Consider the following 19,991-nt stretch of genomic DNA (forward strand, 5'->3'; position numbering starts at 1 on the left):
TCTTGACTAGAAAGCTTAAGAAAGATCATTCTTGTTTTTCTTGGCAACATTTAAGAAAATACAAGAATTAAGTTCATATCTTTCTTGACAAATACTGATAAGAAAAAAACAAGAAAGTCTCATATAAAATTGATCTTTGATTAGGCTGAAGATATGGCTAGTATTATATTCTTAAACATTCTTGATTTTCTTCCATAGAAAGTTTAAGAAAGACCATTCTTGTTTTTCTTAGCGACATTTAAGAAAATACCAGAAAGTTTAAGAAAGATGATTCTTATTTTGCCTGGTAATGTTCAAGATGATGTAAGAACTTTTTTCTAGTTTTTCTTGTCATGTGACCTTTTCTAAACCCCTGATTGGTTGATTCAAATCCCAGAATGCAGTTAGGGGGTTTTGAACATAAGTCAGATGTAGGAGCTGCGCTGGTTACTTATTTTTGTCAGTTCCTGACTCATGTCAGATTTGAAGTCAAAATCAAATCAAAAAGGACCTTGTGTACATGTGAAGCAATGGTGATCGTGGTCAGCTTGCTGAAGAAACCAACTTTGCAACAGAAAAAGCATGAAGCCAAACAGATTGAAGGTAAGTGCGCGCCCCCCTCCCCACCTATAAGATCTGTTGACATTGTTTTTAGACTTCATAGCCCAAATATTGTTACAGCGCCATTGGGGTTGATTTCAAAGTCAAATCATATATCTCTGGTGTATTGTATAGTAAAGTTTATTACAGTGCTTTATGATATAATTTTAAATTGTTTACTCCAAGTAATAAAAATAGTATTTTAGCATCCTCTTTTCACTTGTTGCCTTCAGTGCTCGCATGCAAACTAACACAGGTCTTTCCTGTTGTTTTTCAGGTGTCCAAAGGGTGTGACTTGGTCAATTCTATTTGCGAAAACTGCAGTTTTTGCTGAATATGCTTCTGATCAGAATGTGATACGATCTGTATTCTGAAATCATAATGGCTTGTTAGTTATACATCGTATAATATTTTTAAAGTTACTGTTAAACTGTTTGCATTCCAAGAATGTTGATGGACTGATTTTATATTTTTAATTAGATACATTGTACAAAAATCAATGTGATAATAAACATCTCTATACTGTCCAAAATAATGCTTTTTCAAAATAACATTTAGTTGCTATACATTATTGTCTGTTTTATATTTAGGTACTGTAGCACTATATACATTGTATTTCTTTTCTTGTGGGCAGAATGGTTTTCTTGCTACAAGAACAGAGTCAGCTCTTATTTCAAGAAATCTTTTCTTGTGTACAGAATGATTTTCTTGCTACAAGAACAGTTAGCTCTTAGTTCAAGAAATCTCTTCTTGTGGGCAGAATGGTTTTCTTGCTGCAAGCACAGTTAGCTCATAGTTCAAGAAATCTTTTCTTGTGTACAGAATGGTTTTCTTGCCACAAGAACAGTTAGATGTTAGTTAAAGAAGTCTTTTCTTGTGGGGAGAATGGTTTTCTTACTACAAGAACAGTTAGATCTTAGTTCAAGAAATATTTCCTTGCATGGAGAATGGTTTTCTTGCCGCAAGAAGAGTTAGATAATAGTTCAAGAAACCTTTTCTTGTGGGGAGAATGGTTTTCTTGCTACAAGAACAGTTAGCTCTTAGTTCAAGAAATCTTTTCTTGTGTACAGAATGGTTTTCTTGCCATAAGAAGAGTTAGGTCTTAGTTCAAGAAATCTCTTCTTGTGGGCAGAATGCTTTTCTTGCTACAAGAACAGTTAGCTCTTAGTTCAAGAAATCTTTTCTTGTGGGGAGAATATTTTTCTTGCTACAAGAAGAGTTAGATCTTAGTTCAAGAAATCTTTTCTTGTGTACAGAATGGTTTTCTAGAAAACTTAGAAATTCTTACTGCAAGAATAATATTCTAAGGGTGTTTAGTTCAAGATACATAAGAAAAGAAATCTTACCACAAGAAAAATATGCTAAAATGCAGTTTCTTGAAATTCTTGTCTCATGGACAAGATTTTTTTCTTGGGTGAAGAATACTTTTCTCAGTGGAAGAAAAGTTTTCTTCTCTGAAGAAAAACAAGATTGGCATTTTTGGTAGTGTATGGTTAACCTTCTCCCTGCTGTCTAACCCTGTAACCTATGACAAGTCAGTTCCAAAAGGGTACCACGGCAGAAAGAAGGTTAAACAATATTAATGGCTGATACATAATCAATGTGAATATGTTAATTAATGTTTTTTGCACTAATTTGAGTTGCACATTATTAACATAACTTGCATGTACTAGTACATTGTACTTTGTCTTTATTGGTGATACAATTAATTGTAAGAGCAATTTTATTACTATATGAAATTCCTAGAGGAGTGAATTTGCAGGTACACTTGTGTGATCATGGTGTCTCCTACATAAAACATTGAAAGTCTGCTTCCAGACACCCCTGATACAGAGTGGTACGCCCCTAATTTCTGTCACGTTTCTGTCAGAAGTGGAAGAGTCCATTCTTGAATAGGGGTGTCCAGGGTGGCCCTAGCACTTTTCCTGTTTGGACTTCTTGGAGTTGGATTCGTCATACATGGCAGCGGGAATCTCATCTATTTTAATGAAATCCTGAAAAATCAGAGGAAATTAACGTTTAGCAAAACAACACAATTTGTTAAGGTTTTCCTCTTAAAATGCTGAACTCTGATGCTCAGGCGATGTTGTCAAGTTTTACATAGAACCATATAAAATCTTGGCAAAAATATTGCAAGTTAAACAACAAGCAGCCATGTTTAACAGCAAATCTCTATTCAGAAGCTTGCAATGCAAAAAATTACATTCAACTCAAGCTTTTCAAGCACCTTCTCTCCTTTATGCACTTGTCAATGTTAAGTCTACATACAAGTTTCACAGTTGGTAATGAGAAATTTATTAATAACTTTTTTTTGCATAAGATACTGGCTGTTATGACTGGAAAACATTCAACAACAGTGTAGATAGTCGGCCATAGAAGGTCCAATTTGCCTTCATGGAAACGGGTCCTTCTATGGCCGACTAAATCCACTGGACAATTACATTCCTGTTTAGGCCAATTTTTTACTATTTATTCAACCTTCAAAGGAGTCTGGTGGAGTCTACTACATTGTAGTAATTGAAATCCTCCCCTTAAGCTTTTCATTGACAAGTGCACAATTGCAAAACCAGGGTTGGACAAGTTTTCAAAAATCCACTTGCCCAGGTCATTTCCACTTGCCCAAACTAACTTTTCACTTGCCCAAAATATACATACAATGTATTTCTATGCATTTTTACTACCACCAAGCAAATTATCTTATTTTGGAGTTTATAATGGAAATAAGGTGGCTTGCTCCAAACACTGTAGTAGCTACATGTATACTTTGCATCCAAATTGGGCAAGTCTAGGGGCACTTGCACTTGTCCGAACAGTACTTTTACTTGCCCTGGGCAAGTGGGCAATTGGACTTGTCCAACCCTAAAAACAAAGCACCATATAAACAGTGAACGTTACTTGTTAGTTGTGGGTTTGTGGGTTTGGTGTTTATATGGACATTTCGAACATGACGGCAGGAATCTCATGCAGGTGGATGTACTCCTGTGGGGAGGGGGGCACACGGGAACGACGGGTTTAGTCATGGTGATGCCACAAAACAAACAAACAAATAAATAAACTGTTTACTACACATGCCTAACAGCAACAACAACATTAAAAGTTACACATACTTAACCACAGCAACAAAAACAAATCTTACTAATAACAAAAAAAATTAACTGTTGATCACAAATACATAACAACAAAACAAATAAACTGTTTATTAGTAATATCACACACGCTTAACAACAAAAGAAGACAAATATATAGTTTTAGAAAACTATTGATGGTGGAATTACAGTAAAACAAACATTACATGTACTTAACGTTAAAAGGAATTACAATGTAAATAGTGAAAGCACTGTGAACACTTACACATGCTTTATAACAAACGAACAACAAAAACAAAGCAAACTAACATTCACAAAGTACTTTATAAGCAAAACCAAATTACCCTGTTGCTAATAATGACACATACAATATGATTTGATAACAACCAACACAAAACAAATGGTGTACATCATGATGTTATGGATGAATCTCACAACAAGCGTTACACATACAAATGGACAGACAACATACAAGACCTTGTGTGTAACATTTAGCTATCCACAAGAATATATGGCTTTCCATTATGCAAAAAGATTTCAAAGCATTCTCAAATTTAAGAGCTGTACAGTGACTGTATAATTTGTAATATCTAACTTTCCAGTTTCTAGGTTAACTTCAATCTGCTGTTACAGTACGACCATATATGGAAGAAAGTACGACCATATATGGAAGAAAGTATGTCCCATATAAGGGAGAGAGTACGACCATATAAGGAAGAGAGTACGACCATATAAGGAAGAACTGACCTCAGCCTTGGTGATGACGTCCTCCAGCAGTCTGACAAGGTCGATGAAGGTCGGTCTGTCCTCTGGGTCGTCTTCCCAGCACTTTCTCATGATGTCATAACTGTGTGTGCACACAAAGTGCAGAGTAAGCACGAGTACACAGATGCCACAATAGTCATTCCACAGCAAGTAGTTAGGACACATGATTTTGTAGGTTTTTGAGATTTGTAAGATTAAAGACAGACAAAACCCCCCCGTCTCTGTTCAGTGTTGGATGGTTGGCCTGAAGGTACACCGCCTCCTTTACTCCTGACTCGCAAAAATCCGGTTATCTGACACGTACAACCCTTTGCTGCAATCACGAGTTTCTGACGTCACGTCCCGGAAGCTGCAGTAGAAGGGTCCATTCCGTGAACAAGGCAGACGGAGTCGGTCGAAAATTGGGGGTAAGTCCCAATTTACTTACTGTTGGCTAGAACGTTTAGCCCTTGTTGTCATAATGAAGCTTAGTATACCAACACAGATGAACTTTCATGCTAAGGTTAAGAAGGAGTTTGTTACTCACACTTCATCATTACAGTGCACAGGTTTGCTCATCCTGAAACCGTTCCTGAGTCTTTCCATCATGGCAGGGGGCGACAGGCCGGGGTAGGGGGTACACGCTGCAAAGCAGAGTCAAGGTAACATCTTATTAAACCTATTATTAAACATATTATTGATCAGTTTGACTGTTCAACCCTCACAGCCAGGGCAGCCCAACTAGCCAGTGGCTATTACAAAGGGCTTGCCCTGCTGACAAGACATGACAAAACATTACGGCATACATATAGGTGGCTTAACAATCTAGAATTTATCCTATATCTTTCAGTGTACAAGGAAGACATGTAGCTGGGGGGATGGCGGTGGATAAAATTCCACTGAGGCAAATTTCCTAACATGTACAGTAACTGTATAATCATGTACCACACTGCTACCTATTCCAAAGGGCGAAACATTAGGTAAATATACATTTTTTATGTACTACGCATTTCTAAAGCATACTTACCTAATGTCAGTACTTCCCACATGGTGATACCGTAGGACCAGACATCTGACTTGACGGAGTAAACATGGTCGAACAGGGACTCTGGTGCCATCCATCTCAGGGGCAGCCGGCCCTGGACAGGACAATATCATGGTTTTACAGGGTTAGTTTGTGTATTATTTAGTAATACATAGATTACAGTTACTGGGGTATTTGCGTGTGTGTGTGTGTGTGTGTGTGTGTGTGTGAGTGTGTGTGTGTGTGTGTGTGTGTGTGTGTGTGTGTGTGTGCGTGTGTGAGAGAGAGAGAGTAACTTAGTACATATTGATACTGTACAGTAAATCAACTTAATGTACATGTACATGTAGCATTATCTGAAACAATGATTCATTTGATAGTTACAGCATATAAAAGCACAATAATGGAAATAAAAAAATCAATCTACCTGTGTTTTCTGTTCATACTCCTCGTTGTCTGTATCATACACGTCTCTGGACAGACCAAAGTCCGAGATTTTACAGACTTTGTTTTTGTCTATCAACACGTTTCTACTGGCCAGATCTCTGTGGACAATCTGGAAAAAAAAACACCAACCTGTTTACTATAGACATATGACAAGAATTCAGAACGTAGAAACTAGAAAGGTAACATTTGCAAAGCAAATGCATGATGCTTACCTTTGCATATGGTCTGCTCTGTTAATTCTTACTCAAATGCATTCATATAATAATATGGTGACAGGAGTCTAAATCCCTCCTGCTATAAAATTGCAACATGATGTAACCCAAGACTAGTTACCACGGTGCCAGACGTCAGGTTCAGGTCATTGACCTTATTCGTTTGGAGGAGAGGAAGAAGAAACAGAGCAAAAACAATATGTTTTCCTTCAGTAAACATAATACCCATACTGTACTTGGTGACAGTGAGTTGCACTTTACGATAATTTTAGGAAAGAATGAGTTTTTGATTTTGAAAAACATCTCAATCCTCGGTTGAAAAAAAAACAAACAAACAAACAAACAAACCTTGAGTGATGCTACATGTGCCATTCCCCTGGCTATCTGCCATATAAAGGAGGCGAGGTCACGAGGGGTCAGTAACCTCTCGTCGACCTGTATGTTTGCGTAGGTCGAGTCTCGCTTGCTGCGGCATTTTCTCAGGAAGTTCTGCAGGTTTCCGAGGGCACAGTACTCCACTATCACATACACGGGCTCTGTAAGGAGGGACAGAGAAGTTAGACTTTTGTACGACATTCCTCAAAGTACATGTACAATGTACCATTTTCTTCCTACAATTGCATGCCCTTGGTGACCCATCGAACATACCTAGCTTAGTTAAAAAATGTTTTTGTAATGGTATGTATTTTTATCTAAAATAATTTCATCAGGTTGGTAGTACATAGGATGTTGGGATTTTCTTGATATTATTTAACAACCCACCTACATCGGGTACATATAGCAGCGAGAAGCAGAACTCCAGTCAGAAGCTCTGAGAAGGTGTCTCATAGACACCAAAACGTAAGCAAGGTACATATGTAGGAACAGTATGTACCTTGTACGTACCTTTCATATACACAACCAGGGCCTGGTACTATTTTTATGTATTCCCTGGTACTCTTAAATATGTGTGAACCAAGGACATGAATTGGTCAGGTCTTACCTGTTTTTGTACAGTACCCTATAAGCATGACAACGTTGGGGTGAGGTGGGATCAGCTTCATCATCTTCAGTTCCTTCAGCAGATCTTCTTTCGCATCAGCTGACGACCCATCTGTAACAAACAATAGAACAAGTCAGGAGGGAAGGTAAAGATTTTATCGGCCTTAGACCCAGTGGATCAACAGCCCACTGCTCCTACTGCCTTAAGCATGATACATGTACAAGTAAGGTAGTCCCATTATAAGTGGGTTGTTAGTTCACTGTGTCTAGGGCACAGTATTGGAAGGCAGGGCCCATCCTTCTCCTTCCACTTCCTTTTGCCAGATACTTGTATACTTGTCTAGGTAAATGTACAATGATTTACGCTCACTCGGTGGTTTAATCAATACAAAATACAACACATAAAACAGCCCACCTTTGGTAGTTTTGACAGCGACAGTCATAGGTTTATCGGCACCTCCCACCCCCTGAGCCTTCGCCTTGATGACCTGCCCGAAGTTCCCGCGCCCGAGAACACGCTCCAGCGAGAGTTTGTCCCGTGGAAACTCCAGATCTCGGATCAGGTCTGGCTCCATGTAGTAGTTGGTGGGGTCATCCTGAAGTTATGAATGAATAGTTTAAACTTAAATCATATTAAACTTTATGGCATCAGCCAGGAACAACACAGATTTCATGCTAAGTCAAAGTGGATGTAGCAGAAATCCCAGTCAAACTCTCTGTCACAAAAGAAACTTCACAATGCTAGGAACATGTAAGGGTGGTCTCCCATTTATAAATCCTAAATTTCAAGTCAATCAAAAATGCATAGATTACCTTCACGAAAGTAAATCTAGTGTCTATCTGTTTCCCTCTTTAAGCACAAGAATTTAAGTATCCAGTACACGTACTCACCCCTGGTAGAAGTGGCATGGGGGAAGCCGAATCTTGAGCTATAGGGGGAAGGTAGTCCTGTATACAACACAAAAGATAACACTACATATAACTTATATCAACAATAATAACTTGTGTACTTGTACTTTATGAACAACAATAAAGTTTTAAAAAAAATCAACAATAATAAAATAAGACACTAAATCATCTTGTAACAACTAACAATGTCTTGAGTTCATCCTGTTGTAGAAAACTAGCATGGTGGAACTCGTGGTGGAACATTTTTCAAAGGAAAAGCACTTGTTTACTTTAGCTAAAAAGTACACAAGGCCTTCAACATGATATTTTAGAGAGAGAGGAGGGTGGCAGGAACTTACATCTTCAATGGCCCTCATCTCCATATCCTTGTTCTTCAGGTACTTGGGAGTCCAGGGCAGTTTCTGTAGAGGGAACAGAGAGAAGTCAGATCGTGTGGCGTAGCAGTAGCACCTTCGGCTCGGAACCAAGAGTTCCCGGGTTCAAATCCTACTCATGTCAATGATCTTGTGCCCTAGGGAAAGGCACTTTACATGTCTTTCCTCACTTCACTCAGGTGGAATTGAGTACCTAGCTTCGGTTAGGGACGTCCCTCGGATAGGAGGTTAAATGGAGGTCCCGTGTTTGGGAGAGCCACACACCCCATGCACGTTAAAGAACCCACCACACTTATCGAAAAGAGTAGGGGACCTTCCTGGTGTGAGTGGTTCAAACTTTCAGTCCAGTCTTACGCAGCTTGTACTTACATGTACAAAACTGGTGTGTTAAGCCTAAAGGCGGTTTACCGGTTTTGCGAAACAAACAAACAAAAAAAAGACTTCAGATTTATGAATAAAGAAAGGCTCAAACAAACAAACAAACAAACAAACAGCACTCACCCTTTGCCAGTACTTGCGTAAGTAGTATAGAAGGCCCAGAATGACCATGATAAACACGAGGATCACGGGGAGGATGATGGCTACCAGGGGGATGGGCTGGGGTGGGGGGGCCGTGGCTGGAAAAAATATATTACAGACATCAATTAACAATCAGTAATAATTGCATTTGATAATTATGATTGTTAGATTTCTTATTACCTGTGTGTTGAGGTTTTGTTTTCAGTGTATTTGTTTGAAAGTATTTTTCAGCATTTTATGGTTTGTTCTCATAACTCCACAGTACATCTAGCGTGTATGAAGGTCACTGGCTGTGTAACTGACTTCATACAACTACATGAATATCTTCAATCAATATATTGATTGATAATTGATATATCTATAGATTATCAATTCCTATTCCTCTCCATTAAGATGACCTTTTTGTCTCTTTGCCATGCATGATCATAGCCATGAATATAATTAATTGATCAATTGATTGATGTATTGATGATGTATTGATGATCAATTGATTGATGTATTGATGATGTATTGATGAATGAATTGATGTGTTGGTGAATGTATTGATGTATTAATGAATGTATTAATGTATTAATGTATTGATGATGTATTGAATGTATTGATGTATTGGTCAGTGTATTGATGTATTGATGAATGTATTATGTTTTGATGATGTATTGATGGATGTATTGGTATATTGATTGATTGATTGATTGATTGATGAATTGATGATGTATCTCTACCCCTCTCCAGCACGATGACCTGTGTCTCCTCCCCGTGAACGTTGACGGCCAGACACTGGTAACTGCGGAAGTCTGACGCCTGGACTGACTTGATGGTAAGGGTGCTGAGGATACTGGTGGGGGTTTCCTTCTGTCTCACAGAGTATCGCCCAACCTATACAAAGGGAACACATTACTGGGTTAGTTCTCCTTCTATTTCACAGAGTAACACGCAACCTACGGGCAGATCACATGAATGGCGTTATTTCTTAATCTCTACCAGGCTTCGGGAGGCGGCTGGAAAGAGAGTAGAATTTGGCCAAATAGAGAGAGATAACATGTCAGGGGAGTTGGTCTGCTAGAGAGTACAGTTTGCCTCTCTTAGTCTTACTTAGCTCTGTATTTGGCCAATTTCTCTACATAAGACACTGGTAACTGCGGAAGTCCGAAGCCTGGACAGACTTGATGGTGAGGGTGCTCAGGATACTGGTGGGGGTCTCCTTCTGTCTCACTGAGTAACGCCCAACCTAGATACAAAATACATTACAGCAGGATGATTTTGTGAGGCCTTAATTTTGTGGTGAGGAGGGCAAAATGATCTGGTGTTTGTGGTTAGCCTGGCAGAAGAATTGGCAGTACTTGTACATTGTTTTAGAAAGCAATTTGAAATTTTGCTGTGAAGATGTCATAAAAAAGTCATTAAAAATAACTCTAGTAGTGCAGGTCTTAGATTTTAAAGTACAGTCAAACCTGCCCAAACAATCCCCTTTTCCTGATCCCAAATGTTTGTTTTTTTTCCATTGGAACTAGCATTAAGCAACCTGCCCCATAAGACCACCTGTCCAAGAGGACCACTTCTCCTCTGTCCCGAGTGGTCTTCTAGGGCAGGTTTGACTGTCGACAAAGAACTAATTGAAAGCACAATGCCAAACAGCAGTTACTCAAGCAACTGGATATGATTTTGGAAACGGTCAGACGTTTCAGCTAGTATCCACTAGCTTTTGTCAGTGACTGAGAGACCAGAGGGGAAAGCAGGTTCATAAGCACAAACTATTGATTGATATGCCAGTAAGTGAAGACAAAAGCACTGAAGCACGAACCGTTCCGCTCTCGATGGAGTTGCTCTCCCACTTCCAGGCGACTCTGGTGGCAGGAGGGTCTGACTCCACCTCACACTCCAAGGTCACGCTGCCGTTCTCCTTCGCTGAGAAGATGGTGTTCTGTTTCACAATCTGTGGAGGGCCTGGGAGGGGGGTAGAGATGGTCTGTTGTACTACTACGTCATACTATGTCTAATTTTATATCTTAAAGCAGAAGGGAAAAAGGAAAATGAATCTCAATCCAGAAAAACCAGTCAGGGCCATTTTCCTGCACTTTTCGAATACAGAAATAAAAGACTTGGTGGCACGCCAATTCTTATGGTCATTTTTCAAAAACTTCTTTTCGAAGGCATCTTTTTATTTTGCATAAGAATATATCCTACAGGTATGATATAGACAACTTTTCTACTTTGTACAATGTATATGACCTTTCTTTAGTCAATTAAGATTCTGCATACTGCCATACAAGGTGTTTCATTGTGTATAAAACTTAACAAGGAAAGTTGAGCTGTAACTTTCAACGCAGGTAAACTTTCAAGTTTTCACACTTGCAACTTTCTAAGTTGATACCTTTGACATCCAGCCTGAACTTGGCGGTTGACTCCGGGAAGTACTTGACCTCCGACCTTGCCGTACAGATGTAGGACCCGTCATCTGTAAAGTTGACGCTGGAGAAATACAGTGGGTCGTCCAAAATCTCCTCCGAGCCTTCCCGACTCCAACGCACTGTGGGGGGCGGGTTGCCGTCGGTTATGCAAGCGCGGGTGAAGTTTTCTCCGACCAGAGCCTCAGCTGTGTCCAAGACTTGTCTGGCTATTGAAGGGGCATCTGGAAAAAGAGGAGAAACAAAGCTTTGAGCTATGGCATGATAGATATTTGAATAGAGCTAGTCTAATATAATAATGCATGTATCTGTTTGCTGTTTCACCACCAAACTTAGTTGATGATTTTTTTATGTGTCTGTGTGCATTTATGACATTGCTAAGCAGTGTGGGTAAAGGGGATGAAGTCATCTCCAGCGGCACAATATCAAGGGAGACGTGCTGGTTCCGTTTGGGATGCTTGCAGCGAGCTGCCGGATGACTTGGTTACGCTCAAGGTCCGCCTTGACCACGCCAGCCCGCCTGGCGCTGCTCTCGTCCGCCAGCTGAAGACAACTGCCGTTGGAGAGTTGGAGAGGGGGGATACGTGTTAAGTGCCTTTCCCAAGGGCACAACGTTGGTGTGCATGTTCGGACATGCCCGTGCTCCGACCCGGGTTTGTTTGAGCGCCGAACGCTCTATTCACTATGCCACACAACACCACAGACATGTCCCACACATACACATAATAAATCATAAACTCCTTTGGTGGTGAAACAGCAAACAAATACATTGCAAAGATAGTTCTTAAGCAGGATTTTAAAGGCAACAAAGATGCAGCAGACTTACATAGGATGTTCAGCTCGACAGAAGTTGTGCTGACACCGAGGTCGTTCTCTGCCTTGCACTGGTACGTCCCGTGGAAGTTCCTTGTAATTTTAACTATTCTTAACAGGCGACCATCTTCGAACAGGCTGTGGCAAGGAGGACAATAATGCATTTATGAAGGTTCAAAAATCGTTACTCAAGCAACATTTATTAAACTGCTGGATGTTTAAAGTTACTGTACAGGGCTGGAAATACTGGGTGCATGTGCACCTTAGTGCACCCAAATTTGGAGCTGTGCACCCAATATGTAAAGATGTTAATGTACAGGAGTATATTCTTAATTCTAAGTGTGAGAAAAACAATAAAATCATTGTCATAGTCATGTTCAATTTTTTAGTCGTGTTTGATTATCAGTAAGTCATTTTATCTTATATGGTGCACACAAATTTTGTGCACCCAACTTTTTAGGTTGGGTGCACCTGTGGACAAATTCCCAAAAATGAATTTCGAGCCCTGCTGTAGCATCCACTACTTTTCGTCAGTGATTGAGACTGGGGTACAACAAAGGTTCATAAGAAAAATCTGTCCGTCAAGCCTGCCAAAGAAATGGTACCCTTGAACAGGTGGCCTTTCTGCAGGTTGCTTAAAAAAATCAAGACCAGGAAAGGCTCACTTTTGTGGGCAGAGTGGAAAATGAAACCAATGACCAGAAATTTCACTCTTTTTAACATAAGGTTTAACTTAATACTGATTTTGTAAGAAAGAGAGGCTGGCATACTTGTAGTTAGCGGGCATGTCTCCCTCCAGTCTGTCCCAGCTGACTGTAGACGGAGGGTTGCTGTCCACCGCACACCTCAGTAGTACGTCATCCCCCTCCCGCACTACTTTGCCCAAAGGGGTCTCAATATCCGTGGTGGGGGCATCTGCAAAAATACAGCAATGATACATATACTCAATCATAAATTTAAAGATAAATGTCCCGTATATGTCTACAGAACACCTCAGTAGCACGTCATCTCCCTCCCGTACAACTTTGCCCAAGGCGGGTCTCAATATCCGTGGTGGGGGCATCTGCAAAAATACAGCAATGATAAATATACTCAATTATAAATTTAAAGAAAAAGGTCCCGTACACATGGATAGTGAGTGAGTGAGTGAGTGACATGTCTACAGAACACCTCAGTAGCACGTCATCTCCCTCCCGTACTACTTTGCCCAAGGGTGTCTGAATATCCGTGGTGGGGGCATCTGCAAAAATACAGCATACAAAACTAGAAAGGCCAATATTTGCTTTGGAGCAAATACAGCGATGGGTTCACCACATTTTACGACATGGCAGGGAAAGAATGAGAAACACAAGGGAAAACAATGATTTACATTGATATAACTATAATATGAAGTAAAATACAACTAAAACAACAGTTGGATAGCTATTCCCTACTTTATTGGTTAGGATTTTTAATTGCATAATGCAAACTGTTGATTTTCAAAATAATAAAAAAACGTCCATGCCCCGCATTCCAATGCTGGAGCAGGAAAGCTTGAAATCCCTACCAAAACACTTGAATACAGACATACTGTCAGTATGGAAATGCTCTGTGCAGGTGTTAATCAAGTTAAATCCCAACAGCCAATCAGCAAGAAATGCTCTGTGCAGGTGGAAATGCTCTGTGCAGTCTGTTAATCAAGTTAAATCCCAACAGCCAATCAGCAAGAAGAATAGAGGAAAGCTGCATGCCTATTGGTTGATGCCCTGCATTCCATTGTGATGATTCATGCCCAAACGTGGTAAACAAGGCACACTAACACAGTAATACATTTGCTATAACACAGCCAAAAAACTCAAATAAAACCATTCTAAAAGCCTGTATCACAATAATTTAAAAAACGCCTAGGGGTATTTGCCCACTGTACCTCCATACCAAATTTCAGGACCTTAGGCCCTAAAATGAAGAAGCTGAATCCATTTAAAAATGGCAGGAGAAGAAGGAGAAGGAGGAGAAGAAACATCAGAAAAAGCAATATGGGTTCACCACCACTTCGTGGTGTGGTGAACCCATAATAAAAAACACATCAAGACTTAGTGACTAATACTCTAGTCTATTTTGTTCTGTTCAGTTGTAAACTATTTTATTCTGTTCTATCTAGTTCTGTGACGTTCTAGTCAATTTTGTTCCGCTCTGTTCTATTTTGTTCTGTTCTATTTTGTTTCGTTCTGTTCTATTATGTTCTGTTCTGTTGTATTTTGTTTTGTCCTGTTCTATTTTGTTTTGTTCTGTTTTGTTTTGTTTTAGCTTGTTCCATTCTGTTCTATTCTGTTCTATTTTGTTCTGTTCTATTTTGTTTCGTTCTGTTCTATTATGTTCTGTTCTGTTGTATTTTGTTTTGTCCTGTTCTATTTTGTTTTGTTCTGTTTTGTTTTGTTTTAGCTTGTTCCATTCTGTTCTATTCTGTTCTATTTTGTTCTGTTCTGTTCTACTCAGACTCACATCTGATGTCAAGTGTGATTTTCTGCTCCCTGACTCCCACAGGTCCCCGGTACAGCGCCTGACACCTGTAGGCCTTCGCGTTGTCGTACTTGGACACGTCCAGAACGTAGTTCAGCACGGCGGTCTCCGTCTCGGGCTGCCAGACGGAGGGGTCGATGCGCGACAGCTCCCGCGAGCCGTTGTACCACACCAGGGTGGGCCGGACGTCACCCACGATCTGCGACTCACATCTGCAACAGGAAATTGGAAACATCACACATCTTTCAATAGTGTTTAATATGTACAACAAGCTTCAATATATTAGTTACAGAAAAACATTTTAATTCTGGACTTCGCCCCCCAAAAATACAAACACTTAGCCCAACTGTCTTTATCCTTTTTATCGTAACATATCAGCTGGTAACAGATATGCAGAAGTTTAGATGAGTCCAAAAACATAGTATATGATTATATACTGCATGTTTAGATACATTCTTTGAGAAGTCAGAAGGTTCAGATAGGATCTGCTGCCTTTTATCTGGAACTGGGAATGTCTACTGTTGTCCACCTTTTGACCACCCTAATTTCCAGCGCTCAGTAATAACCAAAAATCTCTTTCCGGCCTTTGGGCAATCTGACCAGTGGATTGGTCTGGACCTCAAGTGAACCAGAATACAGTACATACACTACATAGACATATTACAAGACTTTACACAGAAGTAGTAACATTTTTGCCTCACCGTGGATGCAGCGTCTGCCCGGAAAAGAGTGGAGGTGAGTATCCAGTAATCCTGGGTTCATCTGGGGCTTCCAAAACCTGCAGCCTCACTCACTCGCTCACTCACTCACTCACTCACTCACTCACTCACTCACTCACTCACTCACTCACTCACTCACTCACTCGGTGTATCATCTGTTGACTGTTCCCCGTAACCGAGGGTTAGACATGCTTGCACACTGATGCTGAGTCATGTAGACATACATGTATTGGTATATCTTAAACACAATATTATTGAAGTAACATGTTAACCTCACCGTAGATGCAGCGTCTGCCCTGCAAACAGTGGAGGTGAGTAACCAGTAATCCTGGGTCCGTCCGGCGCTTCCAAAACCTGCAGCCGTACTTTGGACAGGAACGTATCGTAATCTGCCGTTGTAGGGACCTCACACTCATAGTCTCCATTATCTGACATGTACACAGGCTGTAGTTTCAGGTTGGCAGGTTCTACTACTTCTGCTCTGTCTGTAATATGAAATAAAAAACCTCATAAAGCCATCTCGTTCACTGCGCTCACTCAGTGGCTTTATTTGGTGGTTATAGCAACTGACAAGGCTTTATCACACCATATTCACCTCGGGGCGGGTCATTAACAGTTAATTAAATTTGCTAGAAATACATCATAAAAGAAAGCCTGCATGGGGAGATGTCTTAGTGCACTAGCTTTTATTTTTATGATCTCCGCATCCTATTTTTTTGCCTTAAAATATCTGAGAACAAAGGAAATGACCTGAGTAATTGCAAAAAGCGAACGTTCCACTGTTGCTATCATGATACAGAAGATGTGTTCTCTCCTGCTCTGCATTGATCCAGCCCTTCGTAACTTAAGATGTTTGCAAAATGGTTGTAAGATTGTATGATGGTTGTAAGATGGTTGTAAGATGGTTGTAAGGTGTACTTACCTGAGTAGTTGCCGAATGCGAACGTTCCACTGTTGCTATCGTGATACAGAAGGTGAGTTCTCTCCTGCTCAGCATCGAGCCCCTCTAGACGGTACCAGTCCACAGAGTCAGGCGGCTGCTCTGAGCTGTACCCACAGGATAGCACAGCTGGGTAGCCCGCTAGGACAACTGTGGTCGAGCTGATCGGCTCCTGTGTACTCCCTGTACAGGACAGACAAGAAAAATTGTTATATACTGGTTCTTCTTGAGTTTATTTGTGGCTGATCTGAGCTATACCCACAGGATAGCACAGCTGGGTAACCCAGTGCCACCAGCACAACTGTGGTAGAGCTGATCGGCTTCCTGTACAGGAGAAAGAAGAAAAATGATAAGCATAAGAGACCCATGGAAAGGCAAGACCAACACTGCAGTTCCCTCACTGCCCACTAGGGGGCTGTTATGAGCTGTACCCGCAAGACAGGACTGCTGGGTAGCCCGCTAGGACAACTGTGGTAGAGCTGATCGGCTCCTGTGTACTCCCTGTAAAATACAGACAAGAAAAATTGTTATCGTACTGGTTCTTCTTGAGTTTATTTGTGGCTGATCTGAGCTATACCCACAGGATAGCACAGCTGGGTAACCCAGTGCCACCAGCACAACTGTGGTAGAGCTGATCGGCTTCCTGTACAGGAGAAAGAAGAAAAATGATAAGCATAAGAGACCCATGGAAAGGCAAGACCAACACTGCAGTTTCCTCACTGACCACTAGGGGGCTGTTCTGAGCTGTACCCGCAAGACAGGACTGCTGGGTAGCCCGCTAGTACAACTGTTGTAGAGCTGATAGGCTCCTGTGTACTCCCTGTAAAATATAGACAAGAAAAATGATAAATATCATGTTTTGTTCAATGAATATTATTTCTTAAGGTTTGCAAGAGACTATAAGATGGCTCTTCATCCAAAAACTGGCTCCTGTGTACTCCCTGTACAGGACAGACAGAGGCAAATATATTGGTAAGCAGGGGGTTAAGTGTTTTTCTTTCTTTTTTATTACATGTACTTCACACAGTGAAGTATTCTTCATTATTGTACTGGTTCTTTTTAGGTCATTTCTCAAAGGCAAAGGCTCACACTGCTGTTCCCTTACTGCTCACTAGGGGGAGCTGTCGCACTGTACATGACATTGTAATGTTCTGACAGTAAACTTCATCAAGAGAGCTCAAGGCTACTTTGCACTCTCCTCTGAAATAACAAACAACTGCCAACTCTTGTTTCTGTGTGAGACGCCTACTTGACAAAAAGCCAAGTACCATGTAAAGGGCCAACTTCAAGATCACCCCTAAACTTGTGGGCGGTTGTCTTAAATGATGAAAACCAGTGACACAGTCTAATGTAAGACTTATAGTACTGTACTATGGAATTATTTTATAACCACAAATTAAAATTAAAACCTGTCTACAGTTTCCAAAAGTTATGTAGGAAAATATATCTGCAACAGGCAAAATTCTGATGCAAACATTTAATGAAAACCATAAAAAATCAGGCTTTCACACAGGAACAGTACGTTCTGCCGACATGCCATACTAACCAAACTTTATTGCCTTTCCTCTTATCATCTGTGACAGTGTATTGATTTTAAATTTGGAAGTGATGGATGGCTTATTTATTTTTAGCAAACCTGATATTGTACCAATCTAAACCAGACAAAAAGCTTTGGTATTGACAGATGAAATTGGTTCTTCAGCAGAATGGAATATAATGGCTGAACCGTAACAATAGTAAGTTGGAATATGGCCAAGGTAAGTCATCTACATGGTTGGCATGGTATTTTGGAGGGAAACTTAAATCTGACACAGAATATGCATATTTTATACTTTGTGTGCCAAGGTATCTGTATCTGTATAGCCGGTATTAGTTAAACCATCCTTCGGTGTAACACACCAGCGTCGCAGGCACGTGGCGCGGTGGCAGCACATTGTATATCACACCGAACCACTTGTTACACTCAGTCTTTGCACATTTGATTGCAGGAGTTGCTTAAAGCTTTCTAGTGATGATGCCCCAACTGTGCTTGGTGGCAACGAGTTCCACTCTACCATAGTTCTGGGGAAATACCAGTACTGTATATCATAGCCTGAAGGCTAGATTTAAACTTGGGACTGCACCATAAGACCACAGAAGTAGCATCTATACGGTGCCTGTGGGCAGCAGACCTTCCTGTGTTGCAGCAAAAGGGGATTTTGTACCTCCCACTCCCTGGTACAGCCTTGTAAAACTGCGTGGGCAGACCTGGAGATAGAACACTCCAGGGACATGGGGGGATACAGAAGGTGTTTCCTAGGATTTAGACCTTGAACTTGCAAGTGAAACTGAGCACCAAGAGACCAAATCTAGCTAAATGATAGATGCTAAGTAAAAAGGACAATTATAGCGTTTACCAGGCCGTTTACCAGAAACTCTGTTGAACTGATATTTTCGATACAAGACTTACTGCCACCCCAATTTCCAAGTCACTGTCCCTTTAAGTCTACATGTAGATCTAAACTTTGTGATGGAAAAATTTAAAAAGTTCAATGATTTTACCAACACAAAGAATTTCCTATTATGCTATAGCTATGTGTATGTAGACTTTGTAAGCTTAAATAATGTTAGTAGAACCATTTGTGTGGAAAGATTCATCACCCATTAATTAGAATTTACCTACAGAGTAAAGTGTAACAAGCTCTTATCAAGCCAGCTGACTTGTTCTACCAGTCCTCCCATGCATTCAGTAGCCAGGATGTACTGATCATGATCATGACACTCTATTACTAGTAACCTACATGAACTTGGACTTGTACATGTACTTGGACACATAGTACTACAAGGTGATTTCCCCAGTGTCTGACTTTAGAGTCACAGACAGCAGACAGGAAATAGCTGAGGGTTCTAGCTACTATTACAAGTTGTCAGCAATTTTACTTGCCCTGCTCTTACATGAACATGTACTAGCCTGCATGTACACATACTTGGATTGGACACTGATGTGGTATTCCTTGCTGACAGACTGTCTGTTTTGTGTCTCTACTAAGTAAGTTAGTCACATGCAGTTGGTTAGGAACTGTACCACGGAGCCACCAATACTGCAAGTTGTCAGCAACTTTACTCCATGTGTCTTTTACTGACAGCTCCTATGACTTGTACATGCACTTGTACATGCATATTTATGCATGTACATCAACGAAAGTTGTTTTCTTCCTCCCCTTGTGGCCAGGCTAGCTGTTTTGCCTCTGTATAATGATTCTCCCCAGGTAGGTACATACCTGAAGGAACCTCCCTCACACCTGTCTCATGCCTGGTTCTTCCTCCTACACACCTCGTCATCAGGCCAGAACAAGTCAATGACTTGGTTCTTTAATTTGGATTTAAAAATATAGTGCTAGATTTCAAAATCAACATAAAAACAGTCTGAGCTATTTTTGAGTCTGTACTTTGCTTGTAACACAAGCGAAAAGTTTGATTGTAATTATGTCAATTTTCTTGGTTCTTTTTTATTTGAAAATGTAGCTCTAGATTGGAACATCAACACAAATGCAGTCTGAGGGGAAGTATTTACAGTAAGTCGATACTGTGGCATATCACACGTTGAAAAGTTGGCCTTTCTGTAAATCAGTGATCAGAGCTACTGAGCTACTTTGGTGAAAGAAAACAGAAAGATAAATTGCAGCACTGCCAACTTGGTGCTCCTGAGGTCTGGACAAAATAGACTAGAAAAGAACAGAATGGAACAAAATAGAGCTCTG

The 19,991-nt window shown here is 40.5% G+C and overlaps 1 protein-coding gene across 1 annotated transcript in view; it reads right to left on the reverse strand.

Moving 5' to 3' along the window:
* Positions 1–2,095: 2,095 nt before the first annotated feature.
* The window catches only part of LOC109481311 (fibroblast growth factor receptor 4-like), a 79,646-nt gene continuing 61,750 nt past the window's right edge, over positions 2,096–19,991 (reverse strand). The window contains exons 2-23 of the mRNA XM_019783843.1: positions 16,833–16,894; positions 16,234–16,434; positions 15,589–15,796; positions 14,575–14,804; positions 12,864–13,008; positions 12,107–12,231; positions 11,247–11,504; positions 10,677–10,819; positions 9,997–10,103; positions 9,857–9,860; positions 9,598–9,751; positions 8,858–8,973; positions 8,321–8,383; positions 7,965–8,021; positions 7,489–7,669; positions 7,075–7,185; positions 6,441–6,628; positions 5,861–5,989; positions 5,437–5,548; positions 4,957–5,053; positions 4,413–4,512; positions 2,096–2,573 (exon numbers count right to left, since the gene is read on the reverse strand). Coding sequence (XP_019639402.1) covers positions 2,493–2,573; positions 4,413–4,512; positions 4,957–5,053; positions 5,437–5,548; positions 5,861–5,989; positions 6,441–6,628; positions 7,075–7,185; positions 7,489–7,669; positions 7,965–8,021; positions 8,321–8,383; positions 8,858–8,973; positions 9,598–9,751; positions 9,857–9,860; positions 9,997–10,103; positions 10,677–10,819; positions 11,247–11,504; positions 12,107–12,231; positions 12,864–13,008; positions 14,575–14,804; positions 15,589–15,796; positions 16,234–16,434; positions 16,833–16,894 — 2,872 coding nt within the window. The 3' untranslated portion in view covers positions 2,096–2,492. The remainder of the gene's footprint in view (positions 2,574–4,412; positions 4,513–4,956; positions 5,054–5,436; positions 5,549–5,860; positions 5,990–6,440; positions 6,629–7,074; positions 7,186–7,488; positions 7,670–7,964; positions 8,022–8,320; positions 8,384–8,857; positions 8,974–9,597; positions 9,752–9,856; positions 9,861–9,996; positions 10,104–10,676; positions 10,820–11,246; positions 11,505–12,106; positions 12,232–12,863; positions 13,009–14,574; positions 14,805–15,588; positions 15,797–16,233; positions 16,435–16,832; positions 16,895–19,991) is intronic.

This window comes from Branchiostoma belcheri, unplaced genomic scaffold (genome assembly GCF_001625305.1).
Source record: "Branchiostoma belcheri isolate BF01 breed outbred unplaced genomic scaffold, Haploidv18h27 scaffold55, whole genome shotgun sequence".
NCBI lineage: Eukaryota > Metazoa > Chordata > Leptocardii > Amphioxiformes > Branchiostomatidae > Branchiostoma > Branchiostoma belcheri.